Source organism: Strongylocentrotus purpuratus, unplaced genomic scaffold (genome assembly GCF_000002235.5).
Source record: "Strongylocentrotus purpuratus isolate Spur 01 unplaced genomic scaffold, Spur_5.0 spur5_scaffold_17, whole genome shotgun sequence".
NCBI classification, from domain to species: Eukaryota; Metazoa; Echinodermata; class Echinoidea; order Camarodonta; family Strongylocentrotidae; genus Strongylocentrotus; species Strongylocentrotus purpuratus.
This window is the reverse complement of record NW_022145602.1, coordinates 12,916,351-12,941,715: the sequence shown is the minus strand read 5'-3', so window position 1 is coordinate 12,941,715 and position 25,365 is coordinate 12,916,351. Positions and strand designations below refer to the sequence as shown.

General features: G+C 39.6%; 1 protein-coding gene across 2 annotated transcripts in view; it reads right to left on the bottom strand.

The window, feature by feature from the left end:
• The window catches only part of LOC581225 (cryptochrome-1), a 40,336-nt gene that overhangs the window by 7,858 nt on the left and 7,113 nt on the right, over positions 1 to 25,365 (bottom strand). The window contains exons 1-11 of one of the 2 annotated variants that reach the window (XM_030987747.1): positions 21,421 to 21,779; positions 14,837 to 14,989; positions 13,540 to 13,679; positions 12,696 to 12,838; positions 12,021 to 12,196; positions 10,541 to 10,641; positions 9,546 to 9,686; positions 8,476 to 8,643; positions 7,321 to 7,461; positions 6,656 to 6,813; positions 5,713 to 5,906 (exon numbers count right to left, since the gene is read on the bottom strand). In XM_030987747.1, the coding sequence (XP_030843607.1) occupies positions 5,713 to 5,906; positions 6,656 to 6,813; positions 7,321 to 7,461; positions 8,476 to 8,643; positions 9,546 to 9,686; positions 10,541 to 10,641; positions 12,021 to 12,196; positions 12,696 to 12,838; positions 13,540 to 13,679; positions 14,837 to 14,966 (1,492 nt within the window). In that variant the 5' untranslated portion in view covers positions 14,967 to 14,989; positions 21,421 to 21,779. Of the gene's footprint in view, positions 1 to 5,712; positions 5,907 to 6,655; positions 6,814 to 7,320; positions 7,462 to 8,475; positions 8,644 to 9,545; positions 9,687 to 10,540; positions 10,642 to 12,020; positions 12,197 to 12,695; positions 12,839 to 13,539; positions 13,680 to 14,836; positions 14,990 to 21,420; positions 21,780 to 25,365 lie in introns of those variants that run through there. The other variant, XM_030987746.1, reaches the window with a different exon arrangement.

Genomic DNA, 25,365 nt, shown 5'->3' with positions numbered 1-25,365 from the left:
TCATTAATGTGTTCAATACTTGTATTATATTAATTTGTTCACGAACAAAACAAAAACAATATGTATAATTGTATTCCTTCTGTATGTTTTGACACATTATTTGTTTCATATTACATTTATTTTGTTCTGTCATCCGATCAAAATAGGTCATATATCTATATCATCACTCTGTTCTTTCTCATGCAAGATCGATTTAAAGAATAGAAACGTAGGTTCTCTAAATCTTCGCAAAATCAGCTATTGTATTTAAATACCCGTGATTTAAAAATGATACTTATAATCAAAGAGATTGAAAGATTCTGCTTGAAATAAGATTATAGGGCGTTTATAAATATGTCATACAAAACAAACAAACATCTGCAAATTAAAGATATTACAAAAATGATAGTCGTATTGTCGGGAGCCTGCATCATCAAAACGTTTCGGTAGATGGAACAATTCGAAATCGCCTATCTGTTCCAAACATGAAATTCGATCGAATATTTCTTCGCGAAGAAACTTTATTGGTGGTGTCATTTGTCTTAACAATTTGTTATCTTCAATGTTCGTGACGTTTTGACGTTTCATATTTGTTAGCTAGCGCTAGTAAAGTCTTTTGTTTTAACGTGCACTGTATATAGTTATAAGGCCTGAACACGTCATGTTCACATTGGGTGTTATATAGCATACGGATATTATAGTACATGTAACTTTTAAAAGCACTTTGTTTTTGCAACGCAATGACAAAAGACAGCTCTTTGAGCAGCTAATAGTTGTTGCGCCCATTGTTCCGCTCACAGGCGGCTATTCCCAATCACCGGGCATTATTTGTTATTGTATCATTAGTTAAGTTTATTAATCTATTCATGTTTTCTATTTATTTATTTAGTTTTGGGGAGGGGGGATGTCGTATTACGAATTCATGACCCTTATACATAATGACCATGTTCTCAAATTAAGAATAGCGGTCTTCATGAATAGTTGTCCAATGAATAGCGGTCCTTATAACTAGCGAGCGGAGCCCTCGTGATTGACCTCTGCCATTTTGGTCCGGCCGTTCACTTCGCCGCCCCCTCCCTCACACACACACATAATACGCAACCTTAATGTGTAGCTAAACAAGAATCTATAGCAAGTCGGACAATTATAGCGATCAAACAATAGTCTTGCTCGGCCGCGTGAAATCCTGCCACGGCATTCTATGTTTTTACCTTTAGAGCGAACTTTTCTTTTGTATTCGCTCCATAGAACTCTACTTTATCTTATAGCGAGGTGAAATGAAAAGAGCGTCATCATGAGTAGATCTATTGTTTGATGTTATCCTTCTTCTCCCTAGTTAAGCCAAACCTTCAATTTAGGCATATCCATAAAAGGTAGCTTCCTGTACCGTTCGCTTTTTTTTCCTGACTGCTATATGAAGCATGTGTATGCTCTGAATTACGCAAACAGGGGACCGGCGGGTTTAAGATCCTCTCCGAACGAAATGTAATGTTGAGTTATGCCTTACAATAGCATATCGACTTGGTTTCTAACCAGGGAGCTCCCGGTTACGAGCTGCTCTGCTCTACCACTGGGCTATAGCGCCTCCCTCCTTTTAAAAAGATCTTTTAAAATTTGCCGGTTTTTTTTTTTTTAGAATAAGAATCAAAACATGTTTGGTATGTTTTTTGTATCTGTGCATTAAGATTTCAAAATTTCACTTTCGCCACTTAATTATACAAATCTACGAATAAATGATTCGAATGTTAGAGCAGAAATCAATGTTTGTATTTGTGTCGAATGATTAATTATCATCATGAACTGATTAATGTTTTGTATTGCATTTCCAATTGCTGCTCAACTTTATCACCATCAGGCTACGCTTGTTTGTTTACATCTTCATGACAAACATGTTTTATAATCTCGATATAGTTCCCGGACTCTTTTGTCTATTTATTCCACTTTTAAAAAGAGCTATGGAATTATTATGATTTAAAACGCCTTTTGGACGGGCAATTTTCGAAGGCAAATCTCGGGCGTGAAATCCTGCCACGGCATTTTATGTTTTTTTTTTCCCTGAGGCCACTTAACAAAAAATTCATGTTTAGCGTCCCGGCTGCTTCTTTTTGGGGGCCGCCTCCTATTTTTTATTTTTGGGGAAATTTGTTTTAATTTTTTTTTTTTATTTAATTTTTTTTTTTAAATAATTTTTGAAAAAAAAAACATGAAAAACAATACTAAAATGTATCTATTACTGATTATTTTTTTTTAAAGTTAAAAGATGTCGGCGGCCATCTTGAAAACTAGCCCGACTGTCAGGAAAATGTACCGAGCGGCCATTTTGAGCGGCCATTTTGAAAGAAAAAAAAAGAAAAGAGAGGGCCTCCTCCTTCCTAGTTTTCGAAAAAACAGGACACTAATAAAACATTTTTTTATTTGGCCTTGGAGCGAACTTTTCTTTTGTATTCGCTCCGTAAAACTCTACTTTATCAAACAGCGAGGTGAAATGAAAAGAGCGTCATCTTGAGTAAATCGTTTGTTTGATGTTATCCTTCTTATCCCTAATAAGCAAACCTTCAATTTATTAGAACCAAGTCATGGGAGGAGAAAAAAAAGGATTTGACTGACAAAATATAAATTCTTCCAAGCTCAGGCTGTGGCGATGTGCAACGCGTAGCGTGAATATGAATGACGGGAGAGAAAGATAATTCATTTGTCCATTATACGATGCTAGAATCATATCGCGATGTGGGAATTATACAAATATGTTGATAATCATTCAAATTACAAACATACACAAGCGACCCAAACAGTAATCAATTTGCCGACTATAACCGCATACATGTAGTCATTCACATCATTCGTCTTTTATTTTTTGTTGTTGGGGACAATTAAGCTCGCAATTAAACAACAATTAATCGTACATAGTCATCTTTATTTCACATTTCATACAGTCGTCACAAAAATTAAAAGGAGGCGTATTAAACCCAACAAAAATAAATCATAATGTATTCTGATCAAGATGAACGAGTGTGTTGATTGCCCCCCAAAACAAAGACGATCCCACCAGAGAAGTTCATGCTGTGCTGTAGTAATGTACATCGCAAAGCTTCGCCACAATGATTGGAAAGGTAATACCCGCCCGTTACGACGCAAAACGGCGCGAGAAGAATAGATCGCGATGCGAGAAGAATACATCAATTTTGTACAAACAATGGAAAGTTTATCAGAACGAAAACCGGAGGAGGGGAAGACAGGCTTTGGCCGAGAAATACTTTCTGTATATCAAGTTTAAGCTGTACCGCGCATCACGAGCGAGAACAATGACGGGAGAGATAATCTTCCATCGCCTGGTGGGGCGCAAAAGGGCGCAAGAAGAATAGAGCGGGTTTATACTAACAATAGACGGTTTCTTTTCATATGCAAGAATCAGGTGAGGGTGACTATTGCGCCCCTTCGCACCCCTTTGCGCCTCAATGCGTCTCTTGGGACGCGACTGTTCTATTCATCGCGCCCCGACGCGTCCGGGCACAGTCGCAACTTTGGAAGGCTCCCCTTACCCACCCACCTACCTACACAACTATCCACCTACCTATCCACCCACCTACCTACCCATCTACCCACCCACCTATCTATCCTCCACCTACCCACCTACCTACCCACCCACCAACCCACCTTCCTAAATACCTACCTACCCACCCACCTATCTACATACCTACCTACCCACCCACCCACCCACCTACCTATCCCCAACTACCCACCCCCTATCAACCCACCTACCAACACACCTCTCCACCCCCTACCTACCTACCTACCCACCCACCAACTAACCCATCTACCTACCCACCCACCTACCCACCCACCTACCCACACACCTACCTACCCACCCACCTATCCTTCACCTACCCACCCACCTACCCACCCACCTACCTATCCTCCCACCTACCAATCCAACTACCTACCCACTCACGTGCCCACCCACCTACCTACTTACCCACCCACCTACCTACCTACACAACTATCCACCCACCCACCTACCTACCTACCCACCCACCCACCTACCTACCCACCCACCTACCTACATACCTACTTACCCACCCACCCACCTACCTACCCACCCACCCACCTACCTACCAACACACCTACTTACCCACCCACCCACCTACCTACCCACCCACCTACCTACCCACCTACCTACCTACACACCTACTTACCCACCCACCCACCTACCTACCTACCCACCTACCTACCCACCTACCTATATATCTTCACCTACCCACCCACCTACCAACCCACCCACCTACCTACCCACCCACCTACCTACCTACCTACACACCTACTTACCCACCCACCCACCTACCTACCCACCCACCTACCTACCCACCTACCTACCTACACACCTACTTACCCACCCACCCACCTACCTACCCACCCACCTACCTACCCACCCACCTATATATCTTCACCTACCCACCCACCTACCAACCCACCTACCCACCCACTTACCTACACACCTACCTACCCACCTACCTACCTACCCACCCACCTATCTTTCCTCTACCAACCCACCCATCTCCCCACACACCTACCTACCCACCCACCTACCTACATACCTACCTACCCACCCACCTACCCACCCACCTACCTATCCCCAACTACCCACCCCCTATCAACCCACCTACCAACACACCTCTCCACCCCCTACCTACCTACCTACCCACCCACCAACTAACCCATCTACCTACCCACCCACCTACCCACACACCTACCTACCCACCCACCTATCCTCCACCTACCTATCCCCAACTACCCAACCCCTATCAACCCACCTACCAACACACCTCTCCACCCCCTACCTACCTACCTACCCACCCACCAACTAACCCATCTACCTACCCACCCACCTACCCACCCACCTACCCACACACCTACCTACCCACCCACCTATCCTCCACCTACCCACCCACCTACCTACACACCTATTAACCCACCTACCTACCCACCCACTTACCTAAATACCTACATACCCTCCCACCTACCCACCCACCTACCCACACACCTACCTACCCACCCACCTATCCTCCACCTACCCACCCACCTACCTACACACCTATTAACCCACCCACCTACCCACCCACTTACCTAAATACCTACATACCCTCCCACCTACCCACCCACCTACCCACACACCTACCTACCCACCCACCTATCCTCCACCTACCCACCCACCTACCTAAATACCTACCTACCCTCCCACCTACCAATCCAACTACCTACCCACTCACGTGCCCACCCACCTACCTACTTACTCACCCACCTACCTACACAACAATCCACCCACCTACCTACACACCTATTAACCCACCTACCTACCCACCCACTTACCTAAATACCTACCTACCCTCCCACCTACCCACCCAACTACCTACCCACTCACGTACCCACCCACCTACCTACTTACCCACCCACCTACCTACACAACTATCCACCTACCTATCCACCCACCTACCTACCCAACCACCAACCAACCCACCCACCTACCCACCTGCCTACCAACCCACGCACCTATTTAGTCATCTATTTATCTCTTTACTCGTAGATAAGTCTTTCCATCCATCTATTCATCCATCCATCTAGCTATTCATCAGTCTGTCTATCTAGCCATCTCGTCAGCTTATCCATCTACCATCCATCCTTCCATCCACTTATCCATCTACCATGTACATCTTCTTTCCACTTTTCCATTCTTCTCACCCGTGTCTCTCAGCTTGTTGACGACTTTCTCCATCTGTTCGTGGTTGGCTGCTGAAGCTGACTTGTGTTCCACGACCGGCATCGGGTAGTCCTTTCCCACAATGCATTTTGCCCTTTCTTGCACTGCCCTCGGTGCCTTCCATGGTTCAAAGAGGTATCGGATCGGCATGTCCTTCAACACTGGAAGGTAGCGCCTACATAAAGAAATTATACAGGAAACTTTGGTTGTAAATTACGACACACATACACCCATTTACCTGCCCAATTGCAGAATTTTCTTATGAAAATCTGAATGTATACATGTACATACAGCTAATACCGAAACTATTACATATGATGATATGCTATTTCTGGGCTTCTTTATTATAAGATGCTCTGTATACAGGCCAAATTTACTGATATGTTCTAAATTCTCCTTACCACATTTGGTCTATTGCTCACTTAGTCTAAATTCCATACGTTAGTAAACTAATTAGAGACCAAATGATAAGTCGGAAATGATTATTAGACCATGTGGATAGTAGACAGGCTGGGTATAGACCAAAAGGGAATAGATTAATTGGATAGTAGACGAACTGATTGTAGACCAAACGACGATTCTCTGTCTAACGTGTACAAAACCTATGGAAGGTCATATTTTCAGCAGCTTTACGATTCTGAACGGCTGGCTTTGACTGCATAACCTGTGATTATATGAATGAATCTGATGACTATGCAAAAGTAGAAGTCCCTTGAGAAAATTGCCCAATGAAGAAGAAGAAGCAGAAGGAGGAGGAGAAGAGAATTTAATAAAGATGGAAAAGGAACAAACCTGTGATCATATAAATGAATCTGATCCCTTGAGAAAACTGCCCAATGAAGAAGAAGATAAGGAGAAGAAGAAGAAGCAAATAAATGAGAAGGAGAAGAAGAAGATTTTTTTTAAGAAGGAAAAGGAACAAACCTGACATATTCACCCGTAGGGTCCATCCTGCGGCCATACCGAACTGGACAAAAGCAGTTGGGACACTGCAAGAACTTTTCAAAGGCAGAGCTAGAGATCCACATCCAGTTTCCTGCACAGATACTCCAGTCAGCATCCAAGAGGTACTTGTCGAACACCTGATCAAGGAGACAGATGATAGTGACAGATGTTAGACTAGAATGGAGCTACAAAGCTTGCTCAATAAACAGTAATCCTGAGAGAAAAGAACTTAATTTTGAAGATGTTGCTGCCAAAGAGGGGTAATTGCCAAGGGTAGGGTTCCAGAGAAGAAGTTCAGGGAGGCTGTTGTCCTAGGGCTACTTGACCCTAGGAGGACAGGTGGTTTTCTAGGAATGCATTTATGATGTGATTGCCAAGGCAGGTAGTTGTGTGGGTTGTTGTTTATTGAAATTGGAGTTGGAATTGAAAATGGAATATGAATTGGAATTGGAACTAGAATTGAAATTGGTACTGGATTTAGAATTGGAATTAAAATTGAAATCAGAAATGGAATTGAAAATGAAAATGAAATTGTAAATGGAAGTGGAAACGGAAGTTGAATTGAAATTGAAATTGCAAATGGAATTGGAAAGGAAATTCAAATTCAAACTGAAAATAGAAATGGAATGAAATCACAGACTTACCTGTAATCCATCTTCCCAGCTGATCCAGAGATCTCCACGAGTGAGGAAACAAGCGGTGGCGTGCCTACCGACCTGGTGGATCCAGCCCTCGTATTTGAGTTGTTTCATGCAGGCATCAATCCATGGATACCCTGTACGACCCTACATTACCATGGCAATGGAGGATTTTAAAAAATACAAGAATTTGTCAACCAAAGCGCAGATGAGTATATTTGCAGTCGACATGAAGACAAATACCCTTCCACTTTTGTGTTCGTGTTTCAGGTATTATGTCAAATTTCAGGCCAAAAAAAAATGAAAAGATTAAATTCCAACAGCATTTGAAATAGAATACTAATTTAGAACTTCCCTCAAATCAAAACGGCTTGAAAATGTCTTTTTGTGGGGAAAAAACAACTGTTTTTTGTAGAATCGAATCTAGCGATCGCGGTCGTTTACCGTAATTAAATATTCTGATTTTCAGACCCTTTTACCGAATAGTCATACGTTTTGTGCTGGGCAAAGATCAATCAGTTTAATTTTTGGCCATTGCAAGAAATGGGTTATTGATGTAGACATATGCTCATGTACCCTTTACAGCTCATTTTATGTTTGTTATTACGAAAGAAGAAAAAAAAGTCAGTCAGTCACTCAATAGTGTCTGACAGTGATAGTAAATGAGTTTCCTTGCATAATTTGAATACTAGGACACTGCTAACGTTTAAATGTGCTCTCACTCGTAAATTTCAAAAACGTCATCCAGCCCCCAAACTCACATCTGTCCATGCCTCGAGTTTCTCATCATGTTTCTTCCACTCAATATTGAGACAGAAGGTGCAGAAATATTCCTCTAAAAAAAATCTTCTACGCTCACTCAAGCCTCTTTACCCTGCAAACCAGTTGCTCTCATTCGTAAATTTAAAAAACGTCATCCAGCCCCCAAACTCACATCTGTCCATGCCTCGAGTTTCTCATCATGTTTTTTTCCACTCAATATTGAGACAGATTGGGTTATCTTTCATCTTGTCAAAGTGGATATTGCCTACAGACAAGGTGCAGATATAGTCCTCTATACATCTTCAATGCTCTTTCAAAACTCTTTACCCCACAAAACAGTTGCTCTCACTCAAAAATTTCAAAACTGTCTTTCAGCCCCCCCCCCCCCCCCAGACTCACATCTGTCCATGCCTTGAGCTTCTCATCGTCTTCCTTCCACTCAATGTTGAGACAGATTGGGTTCTCTTTCATCTTGTTGAAGTGTATGTTGCCTACAGACATGGTGTAGAAGTACTCCCTCCAGATCACCTGGGCCGTGAGGTGGGATGGTGACACCTCCTTCTTCAGCTGTGAGTCAAAGAATGCAAGAGAGTTGTAGTTATTCAAAATCTAAAAGGAGCCCTTCGTCACCGAACAAAATGTTTAATAAACTTATGAAAACTTGGAAGTCTGTATGTTAGAATGTAGAGGTGTTGTGGTCTAGTGGACATGTCACTTGACTGTGGATCACAGAGCTCGCGGTTCAATTCTCAACTTGGCAATAATGTCCTGCGGCAAGACATTAATCTACATTTGCCATTCTTCACCCAGGCGAAGTGAATGGGTACCTGATAGGAAGGAATTTCCAAAAATCCAAAGCATTACATGAGGCCTATTGGTCATAAAACTGAAGGCTAATCCTGGTGATTGACAACACCCGTGTTGAATTCCCCATAGGCCTGTCATCATCAGCTCGAGATTGCCAAATAACCTGCTATTTCTGATTTGGAAATAATCCCAAAGATACAAATCGCGTCTTCATCACCTCGAGACTTGACCTCGAAACTTGAAACTCAAGCTCGAAACTTGAAATTCAAGCTTGAGAAATTAGCTCGAGATATTTTGCTAAGCGTTTGCGCATAGTGCGAGTCTCCGGGCGGGTGAAGACGCACCGGACAAATAGCGGGATATTTTGCAAACTAGACTAAGGTATCTTAGGATGATTATCTTGACCAAATATCCCGCTAATTGCAACTTCGAGCTACAACTTTTCCTTCCTTTTCCTTTCTTATTTTTCTTGCGCTTAGACACATTGGTATTAAGCGCATTATAAATGTACTGTATTATGAAGACGAAAATTAACTGGATAATTTGCGATCGGAATAGTTCAAATAGCAGGATATTTGGCAATTTCAAGCTGATGAAGACAGGCCTCATGAGAGCCCCACTTCTAAACGTCTATAAACGAGAAAGAGAGAAACAGATCTAACCTCTGAGTATGTGTCATGTATCTTCCAATAGAACCTCCTCACCGACAGGCACCCAAAACGCAGGTACGCACTCAGGCTCTTTGGTGTACCCAACAGGTCTGGCATATACTGGTTTGGTAGACAATAGCCCCCCTTAAAGGCCTGGAAGACACATAACAAACGACGGCAATTCAGACTGGATTCATTTAAATTCATTCTAGTTTTACACTAAATAGGTAATTTTGTAATGTTACCAAATATATGCATATGCCTTTGTGAAGTGCCTTGATACAAATTATTTCATTCTCCTGTTACAAATAAATGTATCTCAATAGTCAGAATATAATTGTTGCTAGGTAGGGCAAATATTATGGCTTGTACTACAAAACAGCACATAGTTTATGCAATTTGCATTGAGACTATTGAAATACAATTAATTGTAACATGTGAATGAAATAATTTGTAATTCGAAGCACTAAGTATAAATTTTGTTACATTACATTTTCAAAAAGTAGTCAAATTCTAACTTTAATCCTGGGCTGAACACTAGACTAAGTGTAAATCCAGAAAATGTTGTGAAAATATATGGTTAACTTATGTAAAGTTTGCAAGCGGTCAAGTTGCATTTAATATAAGAGAGAATCATTCTGTGGAATATTTGCAGATTTGTTAAAGTGATATGTATGTGTCATGAGCACAGTCCTTGTTAACAATTTGCAAGAGTGTTGTTTGGCAGGATATAATTACATTCATCATAGTTATCTGTCCAAACACAGGTTTAATGACACTATCATCCTGTACGACAAAAAACGGTTCACTCTGGGAGTCCATCTTGAGGAAATATCTTCATCATCGATTCCTCCACAATTTGCTTTCTCTGTATCTTCAACAAGGTAAAGGTCTTGAGCGAATGTTACAAGAGCATTCAAACTTGTGAAGAGAGAGAGCTGTCAGATTTCACAGCATTTTGTTTATTCAACTTGACCCCTATATTTCATCCCGTCTTCCATACTTACCTCTTCCTCGTGAAGAATCCTGACCCTGAAGAGTTCTAAGGCACGGGTCTCGCCCCCTTTCCACACCTTCTTCTCCTGCTCCGTGCACTCCATGTTTACTCCTGGATGCATTAAGGAGGACAGAGAGTGTAAGGAGGAGGGGAAGGGAAGGTTCAGGTGACGCCAAGATGGAAAGCACGAGAGAAAGAGAGAGAGACAGTGAGAGGGTATTGAAAGAGAGTAAAAAGTTAATCAGAGACAGACAGAAGGAGAAAAAAAGATGGACAACCATGGAGAGAGCAAGAGAAAGAGAAAAAGATAATCAGTCAAAGCAAACATGAGATCAACACAGACAGAAAGAGAGAGAGAGAGGAGCAAAGAACCATGATTTATTGATAAGGGAATCGTCAATACTATCTTCTTATCATTCTTATCATCATCATCATCATCATCATCATCATCACCATCATCATCACCATCATCGTGGTCGTCACTTGCACCACTTATACTATTCATAACATGACCAGTATCACAAACTTCATGTACATGTATCATGAAAATCCCCACCATCACCCTCATCACAGTCACTATCAGGCGCGTACGCAGGGGGGGGGGGGGGGGGGGTTGGGGGGTTAAACCCCCCCCTTTGGAAATTTTTTGTGTGTAAACCCCCCTAAAAAAAACCTAAAACCCCCCCCTTTTGGATTTTTTTTTTTTTTTTTTAATTATTAAAAAAAAAAAAAAAAAAAAAAAAAATTATTCCCATGGCCGACCTAAAAAAGGTGACCTTACCCCCCCCCCAACGGAGCAAAATGTCAAATTTCCAAATTTCGAGACCAAAAAAAAAAAAAAAAGTGTCCTCTTACCCCCCCCCCCCCCCCCCCCTTCTTATTCAGCGGTCGGCTGAGTCGTTGCGATTTTTTTGGGACCAAAAAAAAAAAAAAAATGTGTCCTCTTACCCCCCCCCCCCCCCCCCCGCTTATTCAGCGGCTGGCTGAGTCGTTGCGAAATTTTCGGACCGATTTATAAATGTTAAAACCCCCCCCTTGAAAAAATCCTGCGTACGCGCCTGGTCACTATGATGATGATGATGATGATGATGATGATGATAATGATGATGATGATGATGATGATATCATAATAATACCCGCATCAACATAATCATCATCATGATCATTGATCACCACAGGAATGATGTATCATCTTCTTCCATACATGCACCTCCCCCACCAATATCACAACATTAACTCCTCACAAATTCACTATGACCATAATAACAATGAACTCTATCTCACTGCTACCATTGTCACCTTGGGTTACCTAAGAATTCATAAGTGGGCGTGAAAAAAAAGGTTTAATCTGGCCCAAAAATCGTAAAAATTGCTAGGGCCTGAATTCATGCTTTAGCCTGCAGAGCGACATCCCTGATCATCATCACCAGCATCATCATCAGCAAAATCATCATCACCAGCATTAGATACCAAGCCAAACGTGCACTCACCCATCACTTCTAGACTGGGAAGGGCGCAGCGCTCCTCAAAGTCTGACGGAATCTTCATGTTGACTTTGGTGAGGATAGGATCAGGCATAGGGCGTGGCGGGTGTCCGATCTCCGTCACGCATTCCATGAACATGGAGTACGTGATGGGTGGTGTGCCTCCGTTCTTCTCGATGATGCTGCGTAGGAGAAGGAAGGAGGAGTCAATTATTAAAGGGCTATCCAACCTTTGTATCAAGTGTCTTCATTAGTATGAAAGAAGAAAAATACTAGAATGGCAACAAATTTGAATAAATTGTACCAATAATAAGAAAGTTATGAATATTTGAAATACAAGATCACTTGTCTATAGGAGACCATGGGGGATCAACAGGTACCGCTTAGGCATTGTTGGCTGTATAGAGGGCGCAAGTAGCTACAAGTAGTGCAGTCCCGCTTGATTACATTCCAGTTGCCTTCAAGGTAGATGGGTATGCACAGGGAAGAATGATGCACAGTCTAATTCACTTTAATATTGTATGCATTTTACCATGCCAAAACAAAAGGGTGGTTATATCCGCAATCGTGTACATGTAAAAAAATATTGAGTGTCACGTGACATCTTTTCAGCCAATAGGATTTTTGCTATTAACAAACTCTATTTTATATTGTAAAATATTTCATCTAGTTTGAACTCACATATCAGGATTCCACAGCGTGTGAGAGACCCTCTCAATGCACTCGACCTTCATCTCCTTACACAGCGCCTTGACCCGACGATCTCGCTCCGTCCAGATGGGCTCAGGGTCACTCTCAAAGGTCAGATAACGCACACCCCATTCCTGTCAAAACAAAAGTAAGAAACCAAGGTAATTGAATATCAAATTGCTCTGCTTTTTAGGGTCACTCTCAAAGGTCAAATAACGCACACCCCATTCCTGTCAAAACAAAAATAAGAAACCAAGGTAATGGACTATCAAATTGCTCTGCTTTTCAGTGAATCCCTCCATTTCCACAGTTCATCCTAAAAAAAAGAACTTAAAAAAAACATAATACTGGATATTTATGTATACATGTACTTTCTATTTTCATAATTTTAAACCATGTACAATGTATTATATTATTGAATGTTGCATTGTATACCTGATTTCTTGTCAAAATTACTATTCTGTTTGAAATGAAAAATAAAACTGAAGCTGAAACTGAATTGTTAGCTCTCCTTCGCATTCTTACCATTGAGGTACAATTATTTGTAACAGGTGAATGAAATAATTTGTTTTGAGGCACTTTACAAAGACGTATGAATTAAATTTGATTACATTACAAAAACAGCCTATTAAAGCCCCACTGCACTAGTTTGGCCAGGAAGAATTAGACCTCCCTGTAAGGTCACTGACAAGTGGTTATCTCATCAAATAAGCTCTCAATTAACATAAGAAAAAGATAATGGGGACCAATGGTCACCGATTAGGCGTTGTTTGCTATATAGAGGGCGCAAGTAGCTATAAATAGTGCAGTGGGGCTTTAAAATCAAGGAACTCACAAGGAACATTTCTTTGAAGATGAGGCATGGATCACCATGAAATACAAACAGTCTTCCACCAGCTGCCTTCAACTGCTCATCCAGGTCCACAAGGCAATCATGAAGGAAACGCCATCGGTTGTACCCAGATGTCTTTGTACCTATGAAAAGGACATGATCAACATTGGTGACAAAGTGCTTGACCATTAACTGACCAAGAAGTGCTTAAAGTATCATTAGCGCGCTTTCGCAAACACAACGGAAGGCAAAGAAGCAGAGAACGCGAGCGAAAAAACAATCTGCACATTATGCGCGAACCAGAATTTTCTCTGTCATGTTGATTTTCACGACCATACGCAGCCATTATAGCGTTCGTTCCCTAAACGCGACGGAAGAGCTGTACCCCCATAATTCTCCCATCCTCTTTGTCTCTGTCGTGTTTGCAAAAGCGCTCTAGTATTTAATTATTAATCCGCACATTAAAGTGCACATTCTCCACACCCTGGGAGTATTCCAGCTTGTCACCCTTTTTAATCCAATTACGAAGACGTCTGCATCTTACCAGGTACCCCTTTAACACCTGGGTGGAGAGAAGCAATATCGATAAAATCCCTGGCTCAAGGACATTAAATGTAAAAAACAGATACATGTAAAGGACACACAATCAAAGCTGCCTGAGTGGCCACCTCTATAGAAAGGCCACCTGGATATAGTGGCCAGATATTTTCTCTCTCTCCAGAAAGAAATGTATGTTGTAGAACCTGTCTCGATAGGCCACCTGGCTACACTGGCCACTTTTTCTGTCTTCCTTGGGTGACCGCCCTGTACATGTATGTTGTACAGGAAACAATACACAGAATCACCCTATACTAAGGCTGCGACGAGTACTCAAATACTCGACCACCATTTTGTTTTCTTTCTTTTTTTCGCCCGTTCACCTGGCACTGTCCAGGCCGACGCTTACCCCTGCCCGGCGGGACCGTGAGAGCACCAGCATGGTACAGTGGGTAAAAATGTTTCCCAGGGCAATCAATGTCAACTCACGACTCAGAAACTGGGACCAAACGTCAGGATTTCTGTTTGGACTCAGAGGAAAATGGATTATTTTGTCGTCTTTGGTTTTTAAAACAGTATTGTTTACTATTAATATTATTATTAAATAGGCGCCTTCAACTGCAACTTGAAGTAAAAAAAACATGGCATCCCAGTTTTTGAGGATTCGCCCTTAAGCCTGGAAGTGTATTCCAGTTATGCACAGCCTTACCCTATACCACAACACGTCCATTACATTGAAAAACTAAACATCGCAGGTACATACCTGCGACTTCGTTGTCAAAGATAAAGACGGGATAGAACTCTTTCCCTAAAGTCATGCCTTCTAGTAGAGCCGGGTTGTCATGGAGACGGAGGCCATGCCGGAACCAGTGGATGCAGGCACCGCCAGGCATCTTGAAATGATGGATTACTTAATCTGGGGATTAGAGAGGAAGACAAAAGTAAGGATTATGGATCAGAACAATAATGTAAAATGATACCCTTGCTGTGATCGGTGAATGCAGGCATCTCCAGGCATCTTGCAAGGATGGATTAGTTAATCTGGGGATTAGAGAGAAAGCCAAAAATAAGAATATGGATCAGAACAATAATGTAGGATGACACACATGCTGGGATCGGTGATTGCAGGCATCTCCAGGCATCTTGCAAGGATGGATTAGTTAATCTGGGGATTAGAGAGGAAGACAAAAATAAGAATATGGATCAGAACAATAATATAAGACAAAACACCTACTGGGATCGATGAATGCAGTCGTTAGATGGCATCTTGAAAGGCCAGCTGTCATGTCAATCGACCTCTTCAAAATTGGTTTTCTTTGGCCTGTATAACATTTCTTTATAAATACATCGACATACACATGTACAGTGTATGTGTACACTTTCAGTTTGTACCCTCCTTTTGCTACAAGGTGATTCTTTATACCACGTTTCTTTAAATACAAGTTTTTAAATAAATTTCTTGTAGTCTGCACAAGCTTTAATACCACACACAAAAAAAATGGATTCCAGCCGAACACAACAACAATGTACACATATAAATTTGTTTTCTAGATTGTTCACTCCTTCCGCTAAAGGACGATTCTTTATACGACGTTTCATTATAAAAGGTTTCGTATAAATTTTCTTTAATCTTCAGGGTATAAGACTACAGAACGCAAGCCATGAAACTACTTAAAATGGATTCCACATGAACAAAACAAGAAGGTGAATGACCAGGGAAAACCTGAGCAATATTGCCGTCTTGGTGATTATCTTGTTTTGAAGTTTTATGCTTGTACCATGTTCAGACTACAGTCAATCTATGCGAAACTCGTGTAAAGAATCATCGTATATCGCAGGCGGGTACAGATTGGATAGCAGCATCGTATAAAGAAACGTTGAACAAAGAAATATTGTATTAAAAAAAAAGGTTTTGAAGAGGTTGGTTGACACGACAGCAGGCTAATCATTTGTGCACTTAAGATAACACCCGTCCAGGTAGACGATTTTCGTATGATACAATATTCAGACTTGAAGTTGAAAAGGACCCTGAATTTTTAAAGAGATTTTGTGGGACAGTTTATATCCAGATACAATATTTTTATGAAATGGAAGTCGACAGTACGTTCCCCATTCACACTACAATAATTCATTGTAACACTATCCAAGAATAACTATAAGATAAGTTATTACGTGGACTTTTCTTTAAGTTGAACGTTTTAAATTGAAACGTCTTACATTTACATCATTTCTAACAGTAGCTCAACAAAGAATCAGAGTCTTGTTTTAGTCTGAAAGTCGTATGGTACAAAAACCTTATAACTGAGTGGGGCTTATCAGGAACACACACTGATAATCGGCTAGCTGTTGTGTTTATAGCTGACCGCTTCAAAACAAGTTTCTTAAGAAGACGTTTCTTTATACGATATACTGTAGTTCATCCAGTGTGAACTCCCCTAGTATACAATAATTGTTTACAACTGATATATCAATTTCCTCTCGGTCTGAAAAAATTATGAGAGATTACTTTGTTTTGAGGTTTTAAGCTTGCTCATCAAGGTTTTATGTTTATCCAGATACAGTACATAAATGGAAGCTGGCAATACTTCTTTTCAGACTGCAGACAGTTGTTACTCTGTGCGGAAGGAGATAATTGATGTATAATTATCTAGAATGCTCAATAACAAAAATAACGCCACTAAGAGTAGCTAATGGAATATAATTGCCGCATAAAAAAGGGATGTGATGAATATTTAAAGATGAATAAAAAGAGATCTATATAAATACAGGAAGAATATAAAAGAAGGATGAAAGAAAAATAAGACTTAGAAAGAGGTGGGTGGGAGGGGGGGATCCGGGAATGAAAGCAAATTTTGAAGGCAAATTTAATGCCGAACTACATGTTGATCTCTCTACTATTTTAGAAATATTAACACAATGGCTATTCCATCGACATACAACACTGTACATTATATCCCATAGAAATCAGGTTTGGATATTAAGGTAATATGTCATTGTCATGTTCGCATATCAATATTAGACACACAAGGCTATTGAAATGGCCTTAGGGTGATATCATAAGTAGCTGCTATCGTGTTCCATACAGTTTCTATTATTTTACATTGAAATACAAATTGATATAATCAGAAGGTCACAGGAAGAAAGGGATGAAGAAAGAGAAGAGATATTCTGGATTTTCTAAGGCCCAATGGCTCAGTGGTGGAGCAGTGGTCTCATAACCGGGAGGTCCTGGGTTCGTAACCAATTCAATGCACTAGTGTGCTTTGGTAAGGCATCAATCCTCATTAGCAAGTCCCTCAGAGAGGGCTTAAAGCCGTAGGTCTCCTGGTTGCTTACTTCAAGCATACACATGCTTTCTTAGCAGTCTGGTAAAACAAACTAAAAACAATCAAACCAACCAAACCAGATGATTTTTATAGAGCGAGTATTGACGCTATTATTTGTACAATTTATTATAAATATTGAGCATTACACTATACCCAAATTAAGTAAATTACCTTCATTAATTTGAAGAAAACAGTCAATTAACGATCAAATTGTAAATGTCAAATGACTTTAATGTCAGCTTTCACTGACTCGAAGCAGAGAGTTTTTTTAAAATCAATTCCATATTCCAGATCATATCTTGTGTCAAATGCATAATTGGCACATATAATCACACATGGTCATGCATTAGTATGCATTTTATGCATGCAGCATTTTATATACCGAGTTACACATCATATGGCGTATCCTACTTTTGCACAGACACATGAATACATACATGTATACCTTTGTTCATCTGTGATTTTATAATCAAGTACTGAAATAAAGCACAACACATCCTATTCAATATAAATTAAAATACAAGCAAATCGAGTGATCAACATTTTGCACTACCTACCATAATGTCTAATAATATCCTTAAAGGTAATACATAGTTTAAGTAATATTTTGACAGGATTGGATTATAAAATTTTATATTTGCATTATTATTGTGAAACCTAGTAGTAGAATATAAAAGCAACTTTGAAAAAATTGGGCTCTATTAAAACCGCCAAGAATTTCTAGAAATTCAAACATCAAATTTATTGGTGATCCCGATAAATTTCAAATAGCGCCTACGGCCATACAATGGTAGCTGCGACGATGAAAATCTCAGTATATGCAGTTCTGATATATAATTTCCAAAAGGGAATAGAAGGTTTGTTGATTTTAGTCAAGGAACATTGTTTTGAAGCTAAATTAATGTCAATCTTGAGAGAGAGTGATACAACAAAGAGTTTATCATTCACAAATTCATCACTTTAGACTCGGTTTCAATCGCGACAACGATCATTGAATATTGTAGGATCGCATGTACATATGCTTCAAATATGTTCATTTGAACAAAATCCATGACTCCATACGAAAACATGTGATACAATTTATGGTTTTCCAGACACATCTTTTCATGCCACTGTTCTCATCTCTGATTTTAATAGTGTGAACTTTTTTTTGTATGATTTCACATACAGGGTGTGCAAGGGCAATCTCAACTTTGTAATGCATTCATTTGCATAAATGCAAACAATTAAGAGAAAGGAATGGCAAATGTGTGAAAAGAATCTGTCCAACCAAAAATAGAGATATATCATATTTAGTTGAAACTACTCCTCTTTCATTTATTTTCATAGGAAGATCAAGTCAATTTCCACTTCTACATGTACATGCTCTTTTACTTTAATTACATACAGTACATGCAATATAAAAGTTTCCATCGCTAATTTATGGTAAACGTTGTATGATTTCACATACTTTAAGCCGTAGGGCACTCTAACCTTTGTACTAGAATGTGTTCATTTGTATAAAAGCGGAAAAAGAAGAGAAAAAGAAGAGAAACAGAATGGAAAAAGTGTGAAATAAATCTGTCCAACCAATAATATGAGATTTTTACATCTTTGTGACTCTCAAATTCAAAATGTGGTCAGTGGATTGTGACGTAGTGATAACAACTTTCCTAGTTCCTACCCTGAACGTTGTATTAAAAAACGTTGTATAGCCAACGCCGGTTAGTATCGTTTAGAACAAAAACTTGATAGTCTGAACGTCCTATTGTACAAAAATTGAATAACTTTGCAGGGCTTCTCGTGAGCGTGCATAATGATTGGCCAGCTGTCATGTGAACTGACCTCGTCTTCATTTATTTCTTTATGTACGTTTCTTTAAATGATGTTGTTTTCTAGCCTGTATGCTCCTGTCATCATACAATCATTCTTAATACGTTTCTTACACAAGTACCGTACAAATTTTCTTTAGTCTAAACAGGCCGGATAGCAATCAGGAGATACAGGCAGATAAGGATCAGCTGGAAGACAAATTCATACCCAGGATCTCGTAAACAATACTGGTATATATCTACGGTTTCTCAAAAATAACTGCTATGATTTTCCTTTAACAGTCTCGTCAGTCACATACATGTAGGTCTTCCTACACCTTTTCCCCATTCACATTGTAGCCTACAATGCAGTGTATACACAGTATGTCCTGTACATGTACAGTACTTCAAATTAATCAAGAACGTTTGTCTGCAAGTAATCACGGTTCCGGAATACTGCATAAAGCTCCAGTGCGCACGTGTACATGGTCAAATCAGTAAAAAAAAAGTTTTATTTCAGAACAAAATTAACAAATAATAAAATATTGAAGTAGGAAAAAAAAGGGGGGGGGGGGATGAGAAAGTACTTACTGTATATGAATTAGTTTGACAATCAGTGCGTTTCTATTAGAAGCCATTATCTGTTTAGTGGCCGATAAGGGATAAATTTTCGCCTTATAGAAACTGACTTTCTCCGCTATTATCTGGATAATGGTCGTGAGAGATGTGATAAGTTCACAAGCAAAATTATCCTTCTTTTAGAAGGATAATGCAGGGGAAGCTAACCAGTAATAATATCTCCAAGTTTGGAAGCGCTTAGAGACTTAACTGTAATTCGTGTTATGTAAAAGCTGAGTTTTATTATTATTAGTTGTGACTAGGGAGATTCTAGTTCTTGATCTGCACATTGTATATCAAGGCTCAAACTACATGGGGGCGATGGGCGATTCGCCCCCGTGAGCTTCATAATCGCTTCCATCAGACTGCTCACGGTGGCGATTGCAAAATTTAAAATCGCCCCCGTGGAATTATAAAATAAAGATAATCTTTTCTGTTATAACTTTCACACAACATTGAGTTTCAATTTTTCAAACCTTAAACCAATGAAATGGAACTATGGAAATTAGGTTTATAGCATGCAGGATTTCTTGCTCGAATTTTTCGGTGTCTAGAGGCTGCCATATTGTAAACAAATGAACGCTTTTTTGCCGCAAGATTGCGCTATATCTCCCATCTCCACATCTCTATGGGTGTTACAGATACAAACGGAAGCTTGCAGTGCACTGCGGCCGTCAGCAGTGGCTTTACTAGCTGCGCCGGTAGTATACTAGCCTATCCGATATGCGTCGGGCTGGCAAGTATACTAATCCTCTGGTGATTCCAAAAGACCAGCAAATAATGAACCTTGACCAGTAAATCAACCAAAAGCTAAATTTGGTAAAAGGAAACCAGTTGGCGAGGAGGCGACTGTATACAGGCTTGGACCAGAAATTTTGTACAGAGGGAGGAGATCTGACCATTAGCTGCATGTTATAAATTGTAAAGTTGTAAGAGGCAGGAGTATCATGGGTATCATCGATCCAACAGACATTTATATTAAAAAAGAACCACTGTTAGGACTAAAAGAGCCCCTATGAAAAGGAAGAGCCCCCACAAAAAATTAATTTGAGCCCTGATACATGTACTATTGATTAATACCTGATCACCTGGGGAAAAAAGGAGTCTTTCCTGCTGTCTGGTTTGCAAGTCTATATCTACCGCTTGTTGCTAATCTCAATTTCTATCTAGTTTTCAAACATCGTTCATTCCGCCAGTGTGCTACATTATAAATGCCAAAGGGTTCAAAATGTTACTATTCCCATGGATGAGCACATTGTAGTGCAGACATGGGCCCTATTTTTTAGAACTGAAATTGTGGCATTTGACTGGCTTAGACCAAATTTGTCATAGATATTTGTCTCTTATTATTGATATAAACATATAAACAAGTTTTATAATACAGGGCCCAACTTAGGTCTGCAATACAATGTGCTCATCCATGGGTGTAGTAAAACGCCTAGCACACTGACATTCAAACTGACATTCAAAGAATGTACGATATATTAAAGCTTACATCTAGAAGTATTTAACAAAGGCCCTAATTCAACCAGTCTACCTTTCATTTCTTGAGTTCCAAAAAACACAAAAAACATCAAATTTACAAGAGAAAGTAATATACTTAAACTTCTTACCTTTTGTGCCAGTGATTCTAGACCAACCTACAGTGTACATGTACTGATCGACTGATCAAAGATATAAAGTATTTATGTACACTGTACAACTACATGAAGAACAGATCGAACACCAGCAGAAAAAAAGACTGGAACAGTTCTCTAACTTCAGGTGTTAGATTGGCAGTAATACACGAGGGTAGCACAGAAAATAAGCAGACAATCCTAGTACAAGCAAAACATGTAGGTGGAATAATCCCCAAACTTTGGGTTTTAGATCGGCAGTAAACGTCTGAATAAAAGAGTAGCATAGAAACTAAGCAGACTGGCAGAAATTCAAACTGGAACACTTATTCAACTTGCTTTGATCGCCAGCAGCATACATATACATGGGTATCACAGAAAGCAGACTGGCAGAAAAGAAAACCGGAACACTTCTTTGACTTGGTTTGATTGGCAGCAACGAATAAGGGTATCGCAGATGTGTACCTCAATACTGACACTATACCCTTTTTGTTTAAAAAAGGCCTCATTAATTAGGCCTATCTTAAGAATACGGACAGGCTGCATAGTCCCCATACAGATTAGGAAAACAGAGGATGTTAGAAAGCGTACAAAGACGTGCAACAAAGATTATTCCTGGCCTTAGAAAGTTATCATATCAGGAGAGCTTGACCAAACTCAAATTACCAACTCTTGTTCACAGGCGTAGAAGGGGGGATACGATTGATGTGTACAAGTACTTTAATGGCTTGTACAATGTGCAAGAGATTCCCCCTAAGAGGAATACAGCAGATAAAACTTGAGGTCACTCTAAAAAAACAAATATTCAAGGCTAGATATTAGAAAATTCGTTTTTTGCAATAGAGTTGTGGAGCTGTGGAACGGTCTCCCAAAAAACGTGGTGGCAGCTGAGTTGGTCAACTTGTTTAAGAATAGACTTGAAAGTCACTGGTCAAAGAATCGAAGACTTCTATATGAGCCGGTCTAGGTGTTGTCTGTTGTCTCATGTTAGCACACAATCTCCTCCCTCCACAAATAGCAGTAACCATGGAAGACTCCTGGATCGATGAACAAGCTTAGAACTACAAAGTGGTGTATTATAGTAAAGTAAAGTAAGTGAAAGTAGAAATTAAAACTGGAACACTTCTCCAAAGTGGTTAGATTGGCAGCAACGAACAAGGGTATCACACAAACTATTAAACTAAAGCAAGCAAGTAGAAAACAAAACTGGAACACTTCTCCAACTTGGTTTGATCGGTAGCAACGAACAAGGCCGGGTATCGCAGAAACTAAACAAGCAAGTAGAAAATAAAACAGGAACACTCTTCCAAATTGGTTAGATCGGCAGCAATGAACAAGGGTATCACAGAGACTATAAAGCAGACTGGCAGAAAAGAAAACCGTAACACTTCTCCGACTTGGTTAGATCGGTAGCAATGAACAACAGTATCGCAGAAACTAAACAAGCAAGTAGAAAATAAAACTGGAACACTTCTCCAAATTGGTTAGATCGGCAGCAATGAACAAAGGTATCACAGAAACTAAGCAGACTGGCAGAAAAGAAACCGGAACACTTTTCTGACTTGGTTAGATCGGTAGCAATGAACAACGGTATCACAGAAACTAAACAACCAAGTAGAACAGAAAACTGGAACACTTCTTCGACTTGGTTAGATCGGCAGCAACGTACAAGGGTATTACAGCTAGAAACTATTAAACTAAAGCAAGCAAGAAGAAAACAAACCTGGAACACTTCTCCAACTTGGTTTGATCGGCAGCAACAAACAAGGCTTTCACAGAAACTAAGCTAACAAGTAGAAAATAAAACTGGAACACTTCTCCAACTTGGTTTGATCGGCAGCAACAAACAAGGCTTTCACAGAAACTAAGCTAACAAGTAGAAAATAAAACTGGAACACTTCTCTAACTTGGTTTGATCTGCAGCAACAAACAAGGGTATGGCAGAAACTAAGGTAACAAGTAGGTATAAAACAAAACTGGAACAATTTTTCAACTTGGTTAGATCGGCAGCAATGAACAAGGGACTGGCAGAAAAGAAAACCGGAACACTTCTCCAACTTGGTTTGATTGACAGAACACGAGTATCACAGAAACTAAGCAAACTAGTAGAAATTTGAACTAACTGAAGCAAGCAAGTAGAAAATCAATCTAGAACACTTCTCCAACTTGCTTTGATCGGCTGCAACGAACAAGGGTATCGCAGAAACTAAAGCTAACAAGTAGAAATAAAACTGGAACACTTCTTCAACTTACTTTGATCGGCAGCAACGAACAAGGGTTTCACAGAAACTAAGCAGACTGGCAGAAAAGAAAACCGTAACACTTCTTAAACTTGGTTTGATTGGCAAAACTACATGTAAACTGTACATGCAAGCACCCTAGCCGATATCAAAGAAGAATGGTGTTATATCAGCTGCAAGGTATAAAGGTGCAATATAGCACAACAACTACATTGAACTATATTTACACTGTAAATAGCAGAAAACAAAATCAGAACAGGACCTGAACTTCACGTCTTACCATAGATGGGCAGAAACAAGCAAAGGCAGGCTCACAGAAACTCAGCATTATCAGGTACATACATGTACATGTATCATCAAGAGAGACACTGTGACTGAGCATTCAACCCAAGTTCTTTCTTTTCTTGTCACCTACCCCGCAGTAAAATATTCACCACTACAGATAATCACATCTGATTGAAGTCTAAATTAAGAAACTCAGCATTACCAGGTTCATGTATCATCAAGAGAGAAGTTTTGTTTTTCTTTGTCACCTATCCAGCAGTAAAATATTCACTGCTACAGATAATCACATCTGATTGCAAACTAAAATTAAGCATGGGAATATTGATGAGCCAGTGTTAGTCTGATTTCAAGAACAAAGTACAAATCTGACAGTCAATCCTGACAGTTGACATGTTTAATATTACTGTCCATTATGCTTTGACAGGAGAATATCTTGCCTTATACATTACCTCTCTCAGAAACTCTTTGGTAGGGAATCTTGCAGATTAATGGGCAAGAATATAATAGTCCTCTTAGAAGAGCTAAAATCATTTCTTGGAGTCAGGTTTGCTTTAAATTTCCAATCAGAATGATATTAAGAACTCTATTCACCCCATAATAATATCCACCCGACAATAACCTTGAATTCAACAATTAAAATTCATGTACAAGTACATGAACCGGTATACATTTTGTAAATTATTATGAGGTGATTTGTAAAACTCTTAGTTCTGACATACAGGTGAAGTTATGTAAAGAAACTGGAGGCAATCATCAGAACCATATCGTATCATCTACATACATGTACCATCACCTTGAGGAACTTTTAAAAAAAAATTAAAAATCAGTACACATTTTCAAAAGTTGAATAGAAATATAGGATAATAGAAGGTTTAGTTGTGACCTTTGCATATAAATAAGGACATGTATGCACATTGGATCCTCCTTTAATTGGAAATATGTCAAGACTAGAAAAAACATTTAAACACAATTAAAACATCCATTGATGTACATGTATGTCTGTGTGCATACATGTATTTCAAACAAGGAAAGTAAAGGAAAGAAGTATAGATGTACATTGTAGAGCTATAGTACCTGTACATATGCATGTACACTAACCCTCCAATTTAGTGTGTGTTTATAATACGAGGGCTTCAGTACATGTATTGCAAACTGCCTGACGTTAAGACTACCGTCACGTTGCAGCCATGTGAGAGTCGCACCGATTCAAATGACCTCATTAAAATAGAGCTTGTTCTTATACCACTCTCATACTAACAGCCAGTGCACACTTCACACTATGAGAAATTATATTTACATTTACTGGTATGTAAAATTGTGTAGAAATGTCATAAAAAGAATACTTTTTATTGAATTCCATAATGGAATTTATTGAATTGAATTTATTGAATTGAATAATGAAATGCATTGAATTGAA